This window comes from Lynx rufus, unplaced genomic scaffold (assembly GCF_022079265.1).
Source record: "Lynx rufus isolate CCGP_SWC_20201006 ecotype Redwood Valley unplaced genomic scaffold, mLynRuf1.p SCAF_18, whole genome shotgun sequence".
Lineage (NCBI taxonomy): Eukaryota > Metazoa > Chordata > Mammalia > Carnivora > Felidae > Lynx > Lynx rufus.
Genome location: NW_025814832.1, coordinates 31299157 through 31320168, shown reverse-complemented (window position 1 = coordinate 31320168; position 21012 = coordinate 31299157). Strand labels below are relative to the sequence as shown.

Sequence of the window (21012 nt, the reverse complement as noted above, 5' to 3'; positions counted from 1 at the left end):
TCACTGAGCGAACTTGCTCTCCACGAGCGGTCTCTCACGAGGGAGGTCTTTACCAGATCAGCTACAGAACTTGCAGGTTCAGTGCAAAGTGAAAAGGGAGGGTCCCCTCGTTGAACAAGTTTTAAGAAATGCAAGGTGAAGGGGGGTCCCTCTGAGCGCGGAGCCCGCCCTGTGTGTTACGGATGAGCTCAGAGAGGCTCAGTGACTCCCACTATAGCACACAGCCAGTGGGGAGCTCAAGGGCTCTGATTCCAATACCGAGGCTCCTATGGCTTTCTCCCTCTGGGCCGGGCAGGGTCTCCCTTGGGGTCCCCCCGCCACCCAGAGCTGCCTCCTCAGCTACCCCTTTCCTCTAGTTCCAAGTTGGGATTTCAGTCGGAGGGACTGGAGGGACTCCACGACCTGGAGGTGGAGCTTCAGCGAGAAAACCCCTTCTGGAGGTTCAGCCTGGTTTCCTGTCTGCCCTCCCTCTGCACACCCCGCCTGGAATGGACGTGCCTCCTGCCTCCCTTTCCTTCTCTTCTTGCCTCTTGAACTGTCCCCTCACACGCCTGGTTTCTGGGCCCTTCATCTGTCTCCAGCAATGACAGCTGGTCTCAGAGAGTTCCTCGTGTATTTGAAGTTGATTAACTAGCAATTAATGGTGAAAAGCAATACTTGATGAGTTTTAATAAGCACCGGTATTTATAGATATAAAACAATACCACGCTGATGTCTCCTGATTAACTCGCCCCTATGACAATGCTTCATATTCTTTCTGTGGCCGCGTGTTTATAAAGGATGTTTTGAAATTTAATTGGTATTGTGAAAAGATAGCCTATAGCAAGTTAATTAGACACTAATTAGACCCTAAAAATACTAATCAGAAATACTAAGTGGCATTTAATAAGTATGTTAAATATCCTCCTTATTGCGGTTATCTTGCTTCATGGCAATTAAATTGCCGAACTTCTTTGGAGTAGATTAAGAAACAAGTTTAATGTTTTAATTTAATTTAATTAATGTAAATTTGAATTAATTATGCCATTAGAATTAATTGTGTGGTGTGTTCCACAGCAAGTGCAAAATCTGGGTAAATATTATTTTATTGGGTTCAGGCCAATTATAGTCACGACCGTTATTTCCGGAAGAAAGGACAAAGAATCTCTTTATAGGTGCCTTAAAACAGTATCACTGGGAACCGTCTTCAAAAATGACCCAGAAGTGCCCAGGGTGACGGCTGGGTGGTTTTCTGAGCGATTTCACCATCTTATGGTTCCAAGCCCAAGCCCAAGATGGGGCACGAAGCCCAAGATGGCGGCAGGACCAAGGCTGCTTCAGAATATTTACTCCGCGATGCGAGCCGCCAGTCGTTTAGCTGCGTCTGAAGAGGAGGAGGCTGGGGGTCAGGAGCCTTCTCCCTCAGGCCAGCAGGACAACAGCTGCCTTTTGCACCTCCTATTCCCTGAAAGGAGGTGGGCTCTGGGCAGCCCCGGGTGGAGCTCTGCTAGGAGTTCCTACTCTGCATCTGGCCTTGGGGTGAGCCCATCCCCCACCAGTCCCATTGCATCATCGCAGCAAGGACTGGATGGGAATCACAGCCCTGTGCTGTTGCAGAAAGGGAACCGAGGACCACGAAGGTTGGGCCTGGTCGGTGCGCATGGACCGGCCAGGGGCTGGCTTCAGATTTGTGGGCCTCCCACCCCTAGACCCAGGATGGAGGCCTGTCTCTCAAAGGTCCACACAGCTGTTAGGTGAGCGTCGGGGTTTCTGCGTGTCTGCTCTCGTTAGCCAGGGTCGGTGTTGATTTACTCTATCAGGCCGTTGGGCTCAGAGTCCAACAGACCAGGCTGTCCTCAGCATGGGTGGGGGGTACGGGAGCCTGCGTGCTGGGGGAAAAGCACCCGATCTAGGTTCCTGGGACAGGCAGCGCCCCCTTGGAGAGTGGAAGCCCTGTCATTGAAGGGTGCTGGTGTCGGAGGCGTGTGTTTACGTGTGGGGAGCAGAATGTGCATCCAAAGCAGGGAGGAAGAAAAGCAGAACCCAGCGCTGTCACTTACTGTGTGACCCTGGGAAAGTCACGCAACCTCTCCGAGCCTCAGGCTATTACAGGGAGCAGTGATAGCTGCCTTGCCGGCTGCCAGGAGGAGGGATGAAGTGAGTCCGTGTGCTACGGGGCTCCGAGAGCAGGATGCTATTACATGGCCTGCTAGCTTACTTGAGCTAGCAAAAAAGTAGAGAGATTCTCTTTCCCTCTCCTTTTGTCTTTCCTTCTCTCTCTCTCTCTCTCTCTCCATGTGCATGGGTTCGCACAGAACGTTCTGGAAGGATTCGTAAAAAATTAACAACAGTGTTTGCCAGGGGTGGGGAGAGTTTCGGGGGTGGGACAGAAGCAGGCATATGAAGAGCTGGAACTGGATGCAGGATTTCTGCTACACATCTATCTTTTTACTTTTGAATCACGTAAATATACTTCCTGTTTAAGAAATTAAATTCAAAAATTAAAAAAAATAATGGAAGGATTTGGCAAGAGGGGCAAAATTATATGTACGCTTATCCTTTGATCCAGCAACCTCCTTTCTATGAATCTATTCCAAAGTTAAACGTGAAAAATATGAAAAGATATATAGGCACAGAGCTATTTCACTGCAGAAATGTTTATTATAGTAAAAGACCGGAAACAATCCAAATGTCATCCCTGAGGAGCTGGTTGACAAAACTATGGGAAAGCCACTTGATGGAGTCCAATACAGATGTCAAAAAGGGAACCAGGAATCTCTCTACTCCTGTGAAGTGATCCCCAGGATATACTGTAAATAAAGAAGCAGGATGGAAAAAAGTGTGTAGAGAACGCTGCCATTTATCTAGGAAGGAGAGGATACACATTTATATATGTATGCATTTGTTTATGTTAAAGAAACGAGGGGCTCCTGGGTGGCTCAGTCAGTTAAGCATCCGACTCTTGGTATCAGCTCAGGTCATGATCTCACAGTCGTGGGATCGAGCCCCATGTCAGGCTCTGCGCTGAGCAGAGCCTGCTTGGGATTCTCTGTCTCCCTGTCTCTCTGCCTATCCCCCACTCACTCTCTCTCAAAATAAATAAATAAACTTAAAAAAAGAGAGAGAGAAATGAAAAGAAAAACCAAAACAAGCAAGCAAAAAGAAATCAAACCTATGGGGAAGGAAAGGACCAGAATTCAGGATGACTTTCTCTGAATTTACTTTGTAGATTTAACGCCGGAACCATGTAAATATGTTCCATAGTTACAGAACGAAATTAAATTAAAAAATCAATCCCTAAAAATCAAAACCGAAATGAAACAAACGAAGCTAATGATGTATTGAGCTGTAGCAAAATTACACAGAGAGAAACTATTTCCAGAGATTTTGTAGCACAGCCATGTGAAGTACATCCCTAGCGGGATATACCCTAGGAAGGGAAAGCACTGCAAATAATCGGACACTATTTTGGACACTATTTCGGTAGTCACTGCGGTGGTGTTACTGTTCTGAAAGTGTTGTGGGTGTTTCTGGGGTAAAGTAGACAGGTACTTATGCTGGTGTTGTAGGTACTGGATTTTCAGTGTGGAGTGAAGAGAGACAAAGGCCAATAAGATTACTAAAGATCTTATAGCCCTGAAATTGAGTTGGAAGTATCAGTATGTGTTTCATCAGGAGAAGGAGGAACAGGGGGGTAAGAAGAAGAGGAAGAAGAAGAAGAAGAAGAAGGAGAGGGAGGGAGGAGGAGGCGGGGGGGGGGCGGAGAAGAAGCATTATTTCCAAGCTGTCCATTAACGGAGCCTGAAAATGGCATCCAGTGCTAGAAAAAGGAGCACCCCTGATGCCCAGATTTTGGTATCTAACTATCATTTCCTCCTGGAAAGGACAAGGTTCTCTGAAGATGTGGCTGATCCCAGGGACAGTGCAGGAATTGGGGACAGCTTGGACCATCCTGTCAGACTGCAAGGGAGCTATCGGACTGTCGGGGCCCTGTCAAAAGAACTCCCCAACCAAAGAGGCCGGCGATGGGTCAATGTGGCATCATCACAAATAATAATGGCAGTGGGTTGAAACATACCAGATGTGTTAAAAACCCTTAAGTACATAGTAATATGCCAAAAACGAGACAAAAAGATGCCCCCCTCCCATCCCATGCCCCCCCCCTTTCTAAAGTGACTCATCTGTCACTTTAGAAAATGCTAAGGAATCACATTCATTTTCCTGAAAACTGGTTAAGTGATGGGAGAGGACTAAACTTTTACCATGCTTTCCCTAGATGAACTGAACCTTCGGGTAACCAAAAAGTTGGTAAGGGGAAACTTCTTTTTACTGGAAAGTGTTTTAGCTGATAAATCAAGGAGAAATTATGATGTTTGACTGTCCCCACTTTGCAACCCTACCGAAATAATAATAGATCACACAGGGTGATCAATGGTCACCACACAATAGTAAGAGAGACAGCCAGACTTTATGCCTTCTGATGTAAATGCACAACACCATCTAGAAGGTAATATTTGAAAAAAACAAAACAAAACAAAACAAATCATCAAACCTTGAATCTGATCAAGCCTCTAGTTCTAAGTTCCAATTTACTGCAAATATAGTGTTCAGAGGAATGTGTTAAATGACCCCACAGAGAGGCAATCAGCAAAATCCAGGCTGTGGAAAATTCGATAGGGCAAATGATTAAGTTTCTTTACTAAATAAATTACAAGAGAAAGAGAGAAAGGAGAGACAGAATCTATAGATCAGATGAGACCTAAAAAAACTGGACCAATTGCGGTCGTGTGGACCTCATTTGGACCCTGAAGCAAATAAACCAACTAGTAAAAGAAATGATGTGGTGATCAGGGAAATGTGAACGCTGACCGAATATCTGACGATAGCAAGGGGGCTTGATATTTTTAGGCACAATGATGACAGTGTGGTTACTGTGGTTGTGTTTTGAACAGAGGCTTTATGCTATTTCTCTGCAGAAATATTTAGGGAGGAAAGGATACAGTGGCCTGGGATCTGCTTAAAAATATTCCAGGGGAGAGGCAGAGGGTTGGGGAATAGAAGGAACACGTTTGATCACGAGCCAGTAATTGCTGACGTCAGGATACACTGTGGTCTTCTAAAGTCATTACGGTTTTCCCTCTACTATTGTAGATGTTGGAAAAATTTTAACAATTAAAAGGCGAGGGTGGGGGGAGTCCATTCTCGTTGGAGGTACACAAGGGAAGGGACAGGCACTGCTGTTTTCCTCCCTGTGATACCGAAGGCCAAAGAAGAAACAAAATGCCTGCTTATATCCATTTGTACTTAGAAAAAAAAAAAATCAAGTTATAGTTACATTTTCCCATGAACGCATATGACACATTTTCTTTTTAATGCAAGAAAAGGCATAGGCTCCGGAGTTTGAATCTGAGCCTCTGTGGCCTCTTCCCACTCTGTCTGGGCCTGAGTTGCCTGAACTCTCCCGGCCACTTGCACCTGCCTTAGAAATCTGCAGCCCAAGGGCACCAGGGGTGGCTCAGTCGGTCGAACGTCTGACTTAGGCTCAGGTCATGATCTCACAGGTCATGAGTTCGAGCCCCGCGTCGGGCTTGCTGCTGACAGCCCGTCAGCACAGAGCCCGCTTCAGATCCTCTGTCCCCCACGCCCCGCCCCTCTCTCTGCTTATGCTCTCTCTCTCTCTCAAAACAAAAAAATAAATCATTTAAAAAACCTTTCAAAAAAAGAAGCAGCCCAGCCCTGTCCTCCCCGCCCCCAGTTTGTGTAAGAAAACTCAGAATTGGCAGCAAGAAGCTAATTGTTCCCAGCACAGTGCGAGCCTCCCCTTTTCCCTCCGCTGCCTTCCCCCAGAGTCCCAATTAGGAGGCTCTTCCAGCCAGCCAGGCAGCCCGCGCTGCGAACGTTCAGCTGCAGCTCCCTGCCCCAGGACGGCCCTGCTCGGCCCCGGCGCCCTGCCTTCCTGGGAGCAAGAGGGCTGTGGCAGGGGGAGCCCCCAGCTCTGGACCATCCCTCCTTTGTTTGCAACCCCAACAGAAATGTCTCTTTGCGGTTTAATCTCGGTCCCCTTTCTGCCCAGCCATCCCCAGCTTGCAGTAGTAACAGCCCAGGCTGCCAGTCCTAGGGATCGTCTTGGCTGTTCCACTCGCGCAAACGTGCAACAGAGGGAGTGCGGGAGCCTTCTGGAAGTGTCCTCGGTCACCAGGAGGTCACCAGGTCTCTGGGCTCGGAGCCTGCAGTGTCTCCCCTTCACGGCCTGCCCCCTGGTGGCCCGCCCCTGACATGCGCTGCCTCCCCTCCCGCATCTGGAGGGAGCCCACCCCATCCTCCCACCTGCTGTGGGGGGGGGGGAGCGGGGGGGGGGGGCACAGCCATAAACCATGGTGTGGACCGCATACCGTGCAATCCAGTTTTCTTAGTGGGGGTTGGCATGGGGTGAGAGCAGAGACCCAGGTGTGGGATCAAGGTCTGGGTTCCAGGAAGGGATCGTTGAGATCCCAAATTAAAAAAAAAATTTTTTTTAATGCTAATTTATTTATTACGAAGAATTTTAAATGTTTCATTATTTTTGAGAGAGAGAGAGAGGCAGAGTGTGAATGGGGGAGGAGCAGAGAGAGAGGGAGACAGAGAATCTGAGGCAGGCTCCAGGCTCTGAGCTGTCAGCGGGGAGCCCGACGCGGGGCTCGAACCCACGAACCGCGAGATCATGACCTGAGCCGAAGTCGGATCCTTAACATACCGAGCCACCCAGGAGCCCCGAAAAGTCCTGATTTTTAGCACAGTTACAATGATAGCAACTACAACAGCTGCTGTTATTAGTTGCCACGGGCTGAACCGTGTCTCCCCTCCCCCCCCAAATTCACACGTGGATGTCCTAACCCCCAAGACCTCAGGATGTGACTGTATTTGGACAGAGCATCTTTAAAGAGGCAAGAAAGTTCAAATGAGACCATTAAGGCGGTCTGTAGTCCAGCAAGGCCGGCGTCCTTCTAGGAAGAGGAAATCTGGACACACAGAGGAAAGACCACGCGTGGACACAGGGAGAAGGCGGCACCTGCACGCCACGGACTGAGGCCTCGGAGGGACTCAGCCCCGTCGACACCTTGATCTAAAACGTGCAGCTTCTGGAACTGGAAGGAAATCCATCTTTGCGGCACTTGGTTAGGGCAGCCTGATCAGACGAATACATTTCCACCACGGCCACTATCATTTTCTGAGCGCTCGTTAATGTGTTTGTCACTGTGCTCAACGAATTACAAGTATTATCTCATTTAATCCTCATCCACCCCAAGGGACGGATGTCGTTATCATCCTCCCTCACAAATGAGGAAATGGGAGTTTATTTTGGGTTTCCAGCAGCTAGAACAGTGCGGATAGGAGGGCTCAGTAAACATTCATCGAAGGAGGGAAGCTCAGACAGCTTACAGGACTTGTCCAGGGAGCCAGCAAGGGGCACGGCCAGAGCCAGGATCTTAACCACATCTGTCAGGGTCCTAGTCCTGTGCCCTTAACCATACTCTCTGTGGGGTCAGGTACATTATGCCAAGGACGTGTGTCCCAGCAGGATGCCTGTTAGAGCCACAGCTTGGCGGTAAGAAGTGCATTCTGGATTTTTCTGAGGCCATGGCTATGCCCAGGTGTTTCTGAGCCCGAAACGAATCTGGTTTCGTTTATACCCTAGTCTCACCGAGAAAACTCCCAGGCACTGGGTCACAGACTGGGCAGTGTCCAGACCCCCCCCCCCCCCCGCCCCAGCCTGGAAGTGGCCTTAGAGAGAGCCCGTGAGCCCTTGGCCTTGACCACGCGTCCTTTGTTTGGCTCGAACCAATGATTTCGAAAGTACGGGGGGATCCCTCCCCTTTTCCCCTCCTCCTCAGCCCGTGGCCTCCCTCAGAGAATCCCCGGGCCTCCTCTTGGGGCCAGGAGAGGCCTCACATACCTTGTAGCCCTGGTTGATGCCGTTGATGAACTGGGGGCTGGGGGCATTCCAGGTGAAGCGGATGGTCGTGGAGTTGGTGGCTTCTGCGTGCACGTTGCCAGGAGGGACGGTGGGGACTGGAGGAGAGCAGAGGTGCGGGCGGCGGCGGGGGGGGGGGGGCGGTGCAGGAGAGCACGGTCAGTCTTGCCCGGTTAAGTAGAGCAAACACAGGGAGGGGGTCTGCAGACTCTGCTTCGCCCCACCCCTTCTCCCCCCTTGCTCTGTGGACTTAAGACATCCTCTTTCTCTAGATTAGTGTGGGTTTAATAAAACTCGCCTGACCCATTTCACAGGCTACCAAGAAACAGGAGCGAGGGCTGTGAAAATACTCGGGGAGGTTTTTATGTACGATACTCCGCGTGAGCAGTCTCGTGATCCTGTGGTGGACTGCGCAGGAGGTCCCTGTAACCCGGAAGCTTCTGCCGTGCTCGTGCTCCCCCCAACTCCTCTTTCCCTCAGGACCCTCCCACCCTGCGGGGTAGCCAGGGGCAGCGGGCAATAGCTCGGGACTGGATACAACAGGTGACACGGCTGAGGCAGGACGGGACAGGTAACGGACCGACGGGTGCGAGCCTGGGAGAGAGAGAAGCACCAGTCCTCCGTGGTCACAGTCCCCACCCACCTCCCTGCAGTGTCCACTCGGTGACTTTGCTGCTGTAGACACCCAGCCCGGCACTGTTGTAGGCGGCCACCTCGATCTCGTAGTTGGTCCAGATGATGAGGTCCTCCAACAGCAGGTTGTTGACATCGGCATCCGTGATGTTCTTGAACTGGTACCCGACAGGCAGCCCGGCCAGGCAGTACCTGAGGGGCGGAAGGCAGGATGCGGTGGCTTGGAGTCAGCCTGCTTGGCGCGTGCCCGGGAAACCGGGTGTGACGGTGTGAGCATTCCATACCCACGCTGTCCAATATGGCAGCCATGAGCATATACGGCTGTTGGGCACTTGAAACGTGGTTGGCACTGGGAACCTGTACATTTATTTCCCTTATAGTCAAAACCACAGGTGACCAACGGCCATCTCCCTGGATAGCACAGGCCTAGTGGATGTGTCTATTCTTTCTGATGGGGGAGGACACTGGGGAGATGGCTACATGACCACGGACAATAAGAGTTCTGGGGAGATCACACTGGCCTCACCTTGGAGGGCTCATTGATGGAGGGCCAAGTCCAACCAAAGGTTGGGCTCATTTTCTTATACCCTCCAGAACAGTGGCTCCCCTTTTGACGGTCATTCACTTAGGTGAAGGGAAAACATCTGAGGCTACCTACTTTGCTAATTTCGACCTTCCACTGGAAGAAGAACACACGGTAATAAAGAAGTGGGGTCTGTTCAGGCGAAATTTTGGAGGCTGGATAGCCTCTACCCATTTTTGGAAGATCAGAGGCCTCAAATTATTTTGATGTGTTACGACACCCCATAGCGGTGGTTCTCAGAGGCTTACCCCGCATCAGAACCCCCTGGAAGGCTTGTTAAAACACAGGTTTGCTGGGCCCACCCCAGAGTTTCCCATTCGGTAGGTCAGGTGTGGGACTTGAGAAGTTGCATTCGAATCGATGCTGCTGCCGGCCCCAGGACCGCCCTCTGAGAACCACTGCTGATTTGGGGTCACCAAAAGCTCACAACAAAATGAACCGATAAGGGAGCAAACTCAACAATAACTTCTTCCAGAGAGCGTAAGCCTATAGGAAAAGGGACATGCCTTTTGCAGCCAGCCAGAATTCAGAACATTGGTGAATGTTCCGTAACTTCCACTTATGCTAATTTTAATTCACAAAACCGAACTAATAGCACTTAATAACTCAGTCTGAGGTTGTCAGGGACGTGCCCTTGGTCAAGGGGAGACAGAAAAGTCTATATAACTGGGCTTCAATTGGCAGTAAGGACCAAAGAAAGGAGGTCCGCTTTTTGACCAGTTCTTGACCCAGTAGTTGGTTTCAGTTGGAATATTTTTGGTTTCATGGGTGGTTGGCCCCTTGAATATTTTACCTGTCTCCCTGGGCCTGTGGAGCCGCGACATGTGGCAAACTTGCCCACCCATACAGCCTTGAGGACACGACACTGTACCCCTTCCCTCAAGCATTCCCATTGGTTTCCAAGGCTCTGCCTTCTGGAAGTTCTTCTATATGTCTAACCCAAGTCTTTCATAACACAGTGAAGTCACTTCTTGTTGCCGGGCCCTCATTAGATGGGGAAAGACCCGCCGTGACCTTGCTGTTTCCCAATCCACGTCCGACCCTCCCCTTGAGTCTGGGCTGCCCTACCTTTCCCGGGATTGGACGCCTACCTAATGATGTAGCCCTTGAGAAGGCCATTCTGGTGGCTCTCCGGAGGCGGCTGCCACTGGATCATGATGGACTGGTTGGTCCGGCCGCTGGCGATGACGTTCTGTGGAGGGGCCGTGGGAGGTTCCTCGGGAAGGGAGACCCTGGATATAAAAACGTCAAGAGTGGGTGGGATGGGTTGCTTGGGTGGCTTAGTTGGTTAAGGTGTCTGACTCTATTTTGGCTCAGGTCATGATCTCACGTTTCGTGAGCTGGAGCCCCACGTCAGGCTCTGCGATGACTGTGCGAAGCCTGCTTGGGATTCTCTTTCTCCCTCCCTCTCTCTGCCCCCTCCCCTGATCGCATGCCCATGCCTGTGCTCTCTCTCCCCGCCCCTCAAAATCAATAAATAAACATTAAAAAAAGAGTGGGTGCAGGGGTGCCTGGGTGGCTCCGTCGGTTAAGCGTCCGACTTTGGCTCAGGTCATGATCTCACGGTTCGTGAATTTGAGCCCCATGTTGGGCTCTGTGCTGACAGCTTAGAGCCTGGATCTTGCTTCCAGTTCTGTCTCCTCTCTCTGACCCTCCCCCGCTTAAGCTGTCTCTCTCTCTCTCTCTCTCTCAAGAATAAATAAACATAAAAAAAAGAGTGGGTGGGCTTTTCTACTCTTAGTCTTGATGGCAAACACAGGAGTTTAATGGGAAATGAGGAGGCTGCTTTGTTCCTGGATGACTCTGCACAACTGCTGTGCGCTTTTGGGCAAGTCACTTAACCTCTCTGAGCTTGTTTCTTTATCTTTTAAAGGAGTATAATAAAGCTCCACCTGTCTGCTTTATGAGACTGGTTGAGGTTCAAATGACACCATGTATATATATGAATATTTTTAAAACACTATAGGGGCGCCTGGGTGGCTCAGCTGGTTGAGTGTCTGACTTCGGCTCAGGTCACGGTCTCACAGTTCGTGAGTTCAAGCCCCGCGTCGGGCTCTGTGCTAACAAACAGCTCAGAGCCTGGAGCCTGCTTCACATTCTGTATCTCTCTCTCTCCCTCCCCCTCCCCTGCTCATGCTCTGCCTCTCAAAAATAAATAAATGTTAAAAAAATATAAAAAAACCCACTATAAAGCCCCAGATGTGTGTATTTTCTGTGCAGGAAAGGGACCTCGGCCTCAGCTTCTCACGTGCCAAAGAAGCTGCTGTTGGAGACGATGATGTCATAAGTGACCAGGAATGTCAGAAGCAGGGATGTTTTTCACTTCCCGGTTGCAAGCTGTAACTAGGTTTCCTTTTCCGACCAGCTGGGCCCAGGGCTGGGGACCGGCAGGCCGGGCGGGGCTGGCGAGGCGCGTGCGCGAGCCCATCGCCCGCTTCCGGAAGCGAGTGCCACTGCATTGCCTCCTCTGGAGCTGCCAGGGGACACGGCGTTCCACCGGGGTGCCGCAAAACTGACACGCATCCATTAAAAGCAAAAGTTAATTATTTTTGATGGATGTCTCTCCCTTTCAGCTTATTTTTATGTTTTTGCTTTCTGACGGGGAGCTTTGCAACGCGTACTGCACACTCCCACGTCTTTGTAAAGCCCGCAGCGAGGGCGATTTCACCTTTTTCTTTGTGACTCAGGGCTGTTAGCGTGAGGATTCATCAGGAAGATGAATCAGGGTTTGAAATGAAGCCTGAAGACGTGGAGAAAGGGTAGGGTAGATGTCCCAGCACTTTGAGGCTTTCTACTGTTGCGATTTTGTAGTTCTGAAGGGCTGGGGCCGTGTCCACGTTGTTCCCCGAACCACTGACGGACCACACACAGCCTGGCACATAGTAGGCGTTCAATCAGCAGCGAGTGAATACATTCTCCTGTAAGTGCTCTCCTGTTAAGCTGCCACCTCTCTCTCCTGTGACGGTGTCACCACCCCTGTGGCATCCCCCCCCCAGTGAGAACCAGAAAGACTTAAGCTCACTGGAACTGTGGCAAAACCCAACGATTGTTTTAAGCCAGAGGTCTGCATACACACACCTAAGAGAATCCTTTAAAGAGCCAACGTTCTTGGCTCCCTTGTAAACTGTCAGCTGACCGTATACGTAAAGGTTTATTTCTGGGCTCTCTACTCCGTTCCATGGGTCTAAGTGTCTATTTTTATGCCAATATCATGCTTTTTGATTACTACAGCTTTCTAGTATCGTGTGAAATCAGGAAATGTGATGCCTCCAGCTTTGTTCTTTCACAGGACCACTCTGGCTACTCAAGGTCTTTTGTGGCTCCAAACACATTTTAGGGCTGTTCTTTTCTTTTTCCTAATTCTGTGAAAGACGCCATCGGAATTTTGGTAGAGGTTGCACTGAATTTACACATGGTCATTCTGGGTAACATGGACATTTTAACGACATTAATTCTTCTCAGTGGGGAAAGGAAAGTCTCTTGAATACACGGTGTTGGGAAAACTGGACAGTCCACATGCAGAGGAATGAAACCGGACCCCTAGCTTACACCAGTCACAAAAATTAACTCAAAAACGGGGTGCCCGGGTGGCTCGGTTGGTTGAGCGTCCGACTCTTGGTTTGGGCTCCGGCCATGATCTCACGGTTCATGAGTCGGAGCCCCGAACGTCAGCCTCTGCTCTGACATCGTGGAGCCTGCTTGGGATTCTTGCTCTCTTTCTCCCTCTGCCCCTCCCCGACGTGCGCGCGCGCTCTCTCCAAATAAATAAATAAACTTAAAAAATCGAATCAGCTGGAAATCTAAAGGAGAACAACGAAAAAAAAAATTAAAGACTTAATCGTAGGACCCTAACTTGTCAAACTCCTGGAAGAAAACATAGGGACAAGCTCTTTGATGTTGGTCTGGGCAGTGGGTTCCAGGAGACGACACTCAAAGCACAGGCAATAAAAGCAAAGATGAGTAAGTGGGACCACAGGAAATGAACAAGCTCCTGCACGACAAAAGAAACAACCAACAAAATGAAACGCTAAATCTGCAAACCATATATCTGATAAGGGGCTAATATTCAGAATATATAAAGAACTCATACAACCCAATAGCAATAAATAAATATGTAACCCTAAAAACCAACAACAAAAAACCCCCAACCCGAATTAGAAATAGGCAGATCTGAACAGGCATTTTCCCCACGAGGACACACAGATGACCAACAGGTGGGTGAAAAGGAAATGTGAATGAAAACCAGTGAGGTGTCACCCCACACCTCGTAGATCAGCTCTCATGGAAAATCGAAAAGACAAGACAGAACAGGCATTGTCAGGGATGTGGAGAGAAGGGAACCCTCGTGCACTGTGGGTGCTGCTAGTGTGGAAAACAAAATGGCGGCCCCACAAAAGATTAAAAAATCCATCCACAGGATGGGGCGCCTGGGTGCCTCAGTCGGCTGAACGTCCAACTTCAGCTCAGGTCATGATCTCGCGGTCCATGAGTTCGAGCCCCGCGTCGGGCTCTGTGCTGACAGCTCGGAGCCTGGAGCCTGCTTTGGATTCTGGGACTCTGGCTCTCTCTGCCCCTCCCCCACTTGCACTCTGTCTCTCTCAAAAATAGAACAGACATTAAAAACAAATTTTTAAAACATCCACAGGAGATGAACACAGGATCTCGAAGATCTGTCTGCACGTGGAAACACCCTACGTATCTGTCAATGGATGGGTCCATCAAGCAGATGTGGTAGATGAATACGATGGAATATTATTCAGCTATGAGAAAGAAGGACCATTTGCACCAACAGACACTGTGCGATCTCGTACGTGGGGTCTACAAAAGCTGAATTTAAGAGAAACAGAGAGGAGGGCCGTAGTTACCGAGAGCTAGTGAGGGAGGGACATGGGAAGATAGTGGTCAAGGCTACAGCCTTCTAGTTATAAGCTTAACAAATCCTGGGGATCTGAAGTATAGCCTGGGGATGGCAGCTGAAAATGCCGTATCGTCTACTTAAAAGTTGCTCAGAGAGTAGGTCAAAAGTGTCCTCACCACAAAAAAGAAATGGACGTGTCAGCTAACGCTGTGGTGCTAATCACATGGGAACATACAAGTGTATCGAATCAAAACATTTCAGCTAATCACATGGGAACATACAATCTATCGAATCAAAACACTGTGCCTTCAACTCACTCACACCGTGTCACATGTCAATTAGAATCTCAATACATCTGGAAAAAGTGAAGAGAAACATAAGAAAAGGAATGCTTTGGTGCATGGGATTTGTGTCACCGTCATTCTGCCCTCTTGTTGCATGGCTTCTTTCTCCCCAGAGGTGACCACCTGGTTACAGGACTTAAGTGGCCAGAATCAGTCGCCTCCTACGGAAGCGGGTATTACCGGGTGATGCTCGAAAATGGACGACCCTCTGTTTTTCCTCAATTTTCATCATCTTTAAAGCAGCCTCGCCGAAAGCTTAAGCAGACCTGGCGTCTTGCAAGGCACTGGATACGGACATCTGTCACGTGCACGTAACAGTGACGGCGGCCGATAGGGGAGGCAGAGCAGAGCGAGGGGAGTCTTTGAACTCGCTGGGCTCCCAGTGAGAGGGACCATTAAATCGGTGCTGATCCTGCCCCGGGCACTGCTCACGGCACCTCCCCCGGGTGACCTTTCACCTTGGTGGCATCCCTGTGAGGCAGGTGTGAGTGATGCTACCCCTTTCGACAGAGGTGGACGCCAAAGCCCCCAGGATCTGCACACAGCGGGCCCCGCGTGGCCATACTGGTCTCGGCCGTAGGCAGCCCCCCTCAGCCCCGCCGGCCAATGGGGTCACCGAGACCCACCGGGCGAGAGCACCTGCTCCCCTCACCTCTCCGTGTCCTTGCTGAACTGTCCCTTCCCCACGTCGTTGACGGCACAAAGACGGAACTGGTAGGAGCGCGCGGGCACCAAGCCCTTGACCATCACAGAGGTAGCCTCGGGGTCCACGCTGGCCAGGAGCACGGTCCAGGGGGCATCTACAAGGACAGAGGGTGGAGGCAGAGGTGGACATCCCCGGGGGGCCGTGTTCCTTACCCCCAGCCCCGTTTGGGCCAGCAGAGGCGCGCCTCCCCCAACTCAATCTGGCAGAGGCTGGCCACGTCATTTTCCTGGGTCCCCTTAGCCCACGTGTCCCAGGGGGTTGGAGGGTCCTGGGGAGGGAGCAACGACTCATGGGAACAGAGATGGCAGGTGTCTTTTCTATCTTTTTTCTCCCCCCTCGAATCGATGAGCTCCAGGCAAACTGTATTGAAAATGCCCCTGAGGCGCCTAGGTGGCTCAGTCGGTTAAGCGTCCGACTTCGGCTCAGGTCACGATCTCGCGGTCCGCGAGTTCGAGCCCCGCATCGGGCTCTGGGCTGATGGCTCAGAGCCTGGAGCCTGCTTCTGATTCTGTGTTTCCCTCTCTCTCTGCCCCTCCCCCGTTCATGCTGTGTCTCTCTCTGTCTCAAAAATAAATAAACGTTAAAAAAAAATTAAAAAAAAAAAAAAAGAAAAGAAAATGCCCCTGAAACAAGGCCTGTTAATTCTGCAGGTCCCAGTCTGGAGGCTCAAGAAGAAAAAGAGTCGCCACGGCCTTGGAGGCTCCAGAGAGGCAGGTCCTGAGTCCCGCACCTCACAGACATGATCTCATTCAACAGCCACAGCGGCCCGAGGAGGCGGATGCCATCGCTCGTTCTGCAGGGACGCGGAGGCCTCCAGAAGGTCTGCTCAAAGGCAGAGAACTGGGACGTGGGGGAGCTGGATCCCGGCCCCGGGCCGCCTCCCCGAGCCCGTGCCTCCGGCTGGCTGCGGCGGGAAGCCTTACTGTTCTCCGACATCTCCAGGACGTAGCGAAGCAGGGGGCTGTTGCCGTCGAAGGGCTTGGCCCACGTCAGGTTGATGGCCCGCCTCTCCGCTGTGCTGAGGGTCGCCACAGGGCGCTCGGGGGCGTGGGGCAGCTGCCTGGGGGAGAGAGGTGTGGCGGGGCCGGCTGTGAGGTCTGGAGTCAGGTGACACACGGGCACCAGGGCTCAGACTGAACTTCGAGATGCCTCAGCCGCCAAGCTCGGCCTTCGGGCCGGCCACCTGGAGGCTCTGCTCCCTGGCTTACGGGCCTGCCTGTCCTACCCGTCCCCAGACTCCTCTGCTCTTGACAGAAGTCCTCACTGAGCTGCGGTTGGGGGGGGGGCCCGGGCAGGCTGTCCCCTCACCTGACGCGCAGGTGGGCACTTCGAGAGTCATTGCCCCCGGCTGAGAGCACCCGGCAGGTGTAGGTGCCGATGTCCCCCGACCACGTCTGCGAGATGTGCAGGGAGCCGTTTTTGTCGAGACGGATGCGGGGGTTGCTCTCCATGCCCAGGGTGGCCCCATCCTTCTCCCAGACGTACCTGAGAGTAAGAAGAACCAGTCAGTAAAGAGAGGTAGGGAACTAGGGGGCGCTTCTGGGGCTCAGCCCAGGGCGGGTCTGGAGGAGAGTTCCAAAGGCGGCAGAGTGCCCCCCCTTCCCCCCCACGCCCCGGGCTGGTCTGGGGCCGGAGCACGGTGGGCGCCCGATCAGCCCCCAGCCCACCGTCCCCGTGGCAGGTGCTCCGTCCGGGAGGGTTAGCACACGAAGCCGTCACACCTCTATCTCAGGTCTAGGTCAGAGCCGTGTTGCTTTTGGCCAGAAGCGACTGCCAAGCAGCCAGCACAAAAGAGCCGGCAAAAGGTAATCTTCCGAAGAGGTTAAAAGATTACAGCTGGAAAAAGAATTAACGTTTCCGCACAGACTGCATTTTGGAATTAGTTTTATGAGGGGAATCATTAGATCAATGCATCACTGTGACAAATTGACTTCAGTGTCCAAAAAATCACTTTAGCTTCGGTCAGTCAGTACAAAGGGGGACTTGAGAAATTACACACACGCCCGGGCCTGACAATAAGAAATATCCCCTCTGGAATGATTCTTGAGGAAATACAACTATTACTGTCAACATAACGTGGGGTGCCAGCTCCGGGGAGCACGTCCTGCTGTTGCCCCCCAGCAAGGTTGGCCAAGGTGCTGGGAACAGGATGGGGACTGAGCCGCTCTGTACATGACCCATCACTCGCTCAGCTGGGGACAGGGTGGCCTGAGCCACAAGGATGCGAGAGAACTCTCTGTGTTAGAGAATGCAAGTTTGCTAGGGAGAATGAGCCTGTAATATTTTAAAGCTAGGTTTAAAAAAAAAGGGAATTGCAAATACAAATAGGAAAAAAAAATACAGGAAAACTGAGAAGCTTTCCCATAATGGGTAACCATGATTAACAGCTGAGCATATACCTTCCAGGCTTTTCCCTCCTGCCCCAACGGGCATGGTACCACAGTGTTTCTATGTTCTGGATTCAGATTCCCTGGTCAAATGTTGCCTTGGCCACTTACCAGTGTTTGTGATCCTGGGTGTGTTTATTTACCCTCCCTGTGCCTCAGTGTCCTCATCTGTCATACGAGGAAAATAATACCACCCACTTTATAAGGTTGCTCTGAGGATTGTGTGAGTTAATATAAAATGCTCCAAGAAGTGCCCGGAGCGTGGCAAAGGATCAATAGAAGTTAGTCATCATTATGCACTTTGACTCTTATAGCACATGTTCGTAAACAATATCTAGCTATCTATCCATCCATCCTGACTTTAAAGCTGCTTTCCCGCCCCACAAAATGTCATAAACTCTTTTAAATGGGATGCTTCCACACCATGGTTTTCATCAGCTGCACGGTGCTTCCCACATGATTGCTCTGCGATCGTTCCCATAATGTTGGGTGACCAGCTTGGCTCCTTGTTTGTCGATATTATAGTTAATGCTGCGATGAACATCCTTGCAGTAACGTATTTTCACACGTGCTAAATCATTTCCTCGAGGATACGTTTTCAGCAGTGAAATTGCTGAGTTAAATTTTAAGGCTTTTTATACATATTTACAAATTGTCAGAAGGAATCACCTTCAATTCATCTCCATAGCTAGAAAAGAATCATCTGTGCCAGCACTGATGGCATGAGTAGAATTCCTGCATAAGAAACAGCTACGGCAGGGGCTCCTGAGTGGCTCAGGAGGTTGAGAGTCTGATTTCAGCTCAGGTCATGATCTCACAGCTTGTGAGTTCGAGCCCCGCATCGGGCTCTCTGCTGTTAGCACAGAGCCTGCCTCAGAGCCTCTGTACCTGCCCCCCTCTCTGCCCCTCCCTGGCTCATGCTCTCTCTCTGTCTCTCAAAAATAACTTAAAAAAAATTAAGAAAAAAAAAAAAAACCAGCTCATGGCAAGCAGACATCTTTTGCCCTGGGAGGTGGCGATTTGGGAAGCATAGATTACCACCCGTGGAGTGTTTATGCCCCAACAACTGAACCCGAATCTGATCAGCCAGTTCCTTGAATCTAATTAGAAATACCAGGGATCGAAGTACAAGCGTACCACACCACGAGAAAGCAGCTAGCCAAACCCCGAAGGTGGGGCCTTCTACAGTGGGTAGCGGCCAACAATGGCCCACCGCCTGTTTGTGTGAATAAAGTTTTATTGGAACACAGACATGCCCGCTTGTTTGCACACTGCCTGTGACTGCTTTTGCAGACTCGAAGAGCTGTGACAAAAGCTATATAGCCCTCAAAGCTTAAAACATGTCCTCTCTGGCCCTTTACAGAACAAGTTAGCTGGGCCTCTGTCCTGTAGAACCTGGTCTCTCCAACTAATTAACTGCACGTAAACAAAGCAACAATGAAAACAAGAATAAAAAGGAGGGGGAGGGGACTATGTAGAAAGGAGGCACACCAACCAAAAGCAATGTGTGGACCTTGTGTGGACGCTGAGTTCAACCAACCAACTTTTATTTATTTATTTAGGTAATGTTTATTTTTGAGAGAGAGAGAGACAGAGTGTGAGTGGGGGAGGAGCAGGGGGAGAGGGAGACACAGAATCCGAAGGAGGGTCCAGGCTCCAAGCTGTCAGCACAGAGCCCGATGTGGGGCTTGAATCCACGAACCGGGAGATCGTGACCTGGGCCGAAGTCAGACGCTTAACCGACTGAGCCACCCAGGCGCCCCATCAACCAACCAACTTTTAAAAAGGCACCTCTGAGATAATCAGGGCCATTGCATCAGCAGACATCAAGGGACTGATTGCTCATTGTGTTAGGTGTGACCTGGGACACGGTTGTTGTTATGTTTAAAGAAAAGTCGTTTTAGGTAAGAAATGCACACTGACATATGTAAAGGTGAAATTACATGCTTAATATTTGCTTTTAAAATATCGCAGTTAGGGGCGACTGGGTGGGTCAGTTGGCTAAGCACACGACTTCAGCTCAGGTCGTGATGTCACAGTTCGTGAGTTCGAGGCCCGCGTTAGGCTCGCTGCGGGCAGTGCAGAGTCTGCTTTGGATCCTCTGTCTCCCTGCTCTGCCCCTCCCCTACTCACGAGCATGTGCATGCACTCTTTCTCTCTCAAAAACAATAAACAAACATTAAAAAAATATTGCAGTAAAAAAAGTGTGTGTGTGTGTGTGTGTGTGTGTGTGTGTGTGTGTGTAGTGGGGGAGGGGGATAGGCAAAATCAGGTGAGCAAAGTGCTGACAATCACTGAGGCTGAGAGATGGGTATATGAGACTTAATGACACTGGTCTCTGTACTCTGGCCTATCTTGGAAAATTTCCACAATAGAAAGTTAAGAAAGAATAAAAGAAAGGAAGGAAGGAAGGGAGAAAGGAAGGAAGGAAGGAAGAAAGAAGAAGAAAAGGAATGAAGGAAGGAGGAAAGGAAAGAAAGAAAGAAAGAAAGAAAGAAAGAGGAAAGGAAGGAAGGAAGAAAGGAAGGAAGGAAGAAAGGAAGGAAGGAAGGAAGGAAGAAAGAAAGGAAGGAAGGAAGAAAGGAAGGAAGGAAGGGAGGAAGGAAGGGAGAAGAAAGGAAGGAAGGAAGAAAGAAGGAGGAAAGGAAGGAAGGAAGGAGTAAAGAAGAAAGAAAGAAAGAGGAAAGGAAGGAAGGAAGGGAGGAAGGAAGGGAGAAAGAAAGGAAGGAAGGAAGGAAGGAAGGGAGAAAGGAAGGAAGGAAGAAAGGAAGGAAGAAAGGAAGGAAGGGAGGAAGGAAGGAAGAAAGGAAGGAAGAAAGGAAGGAAGGGAGGAAGGAAGGAAGGGAGGAAGGAAGGAGTAAAGAAGAAAGAAAGAGGAAAGGAAGGAAGGAAAGAAGGAAGAAAGAAAGGAAGAAAGGAAGGAAGGGAGAAAGGAAGGAAGGAAGAAAGAAAGAAAGGAAAAAAAACAACCAGTGGGTTCATTTAACTCAGGGTATAAATTTTCCAAAATTATCTGTTATTATATAGCTGGCTATTAAACAATTTTGACGAGTGATTTTAAATGATATTAGATAGGGGGCACCTGGGTGGCTCAGTCGGTTAAATGTCCAACTTCAGCTCAGGTCATGATCTCACGGTCTGTGAGTTCGAGCCCCGTGTCGGGCTCTGTGCTGACAGCTCAGAGCCTGGAGCCTGCTTCCGATTCTGCGTCTCCCTCTCTCTCTGCCCCTCCCCTGCTTGCACTCTGTCTCTGTCTCTGTCTCTCTCTTTCTCAAAAATAATTAAACATTAAAAAAAACTTTTAAAAAAGTATATGTAAAAAAATAATAATAAATAAAAATAATCCCGTACTAGCGGGTGCACGGGTGGCTCAGTCAGTTAAGCATGTGACTTCGGCTCAGGTCATGATGTTGCAGTTCATGAGTTCAAGCCCCGCGTCAGGGTCTGTGCTGACAGCTCGGAGCCCGGAGCCTGCTTCCGATTCTGTGTCTCCCTCTCCCTCTGCCCCTCCCCCACTCACACTCTGTCTCTCTCTCTCTCAAAAATAAATAAACATTAAACAAATTAAAAA

At 50.2% G+C, this 21012-nt stretch overlaps 1 protein-coding gene across 1 annotated transcript in view; it reads right to left on the bottom strand.

Annotated features, from left to right (window-relative positions):
* SDK2 (sidekick cell adhesion molecule 2) overlaps positions 1 to 21012 on the bottom strand; it is a 259629-nt gene that overhangs the window by 51391 nt on the left and 187226 nt on the right. The window contains 6 exon segments of the mRNA XM_047080554.1: positions 7913 to 8028; positions 8574 to 8755; positions 10238 to 10378; positions 15001 to 15148; positions 15978 to 16114; positions 16363 to 16539. Coding sequence (XP_046936510.1) covers positions 7913 to 8028; positions 8574 to 8755; positions 10238 to 10378; positions 15001 to 15148; positions 15978 to 16114; positions 16363 to 16539 — 901 coding nt within the window.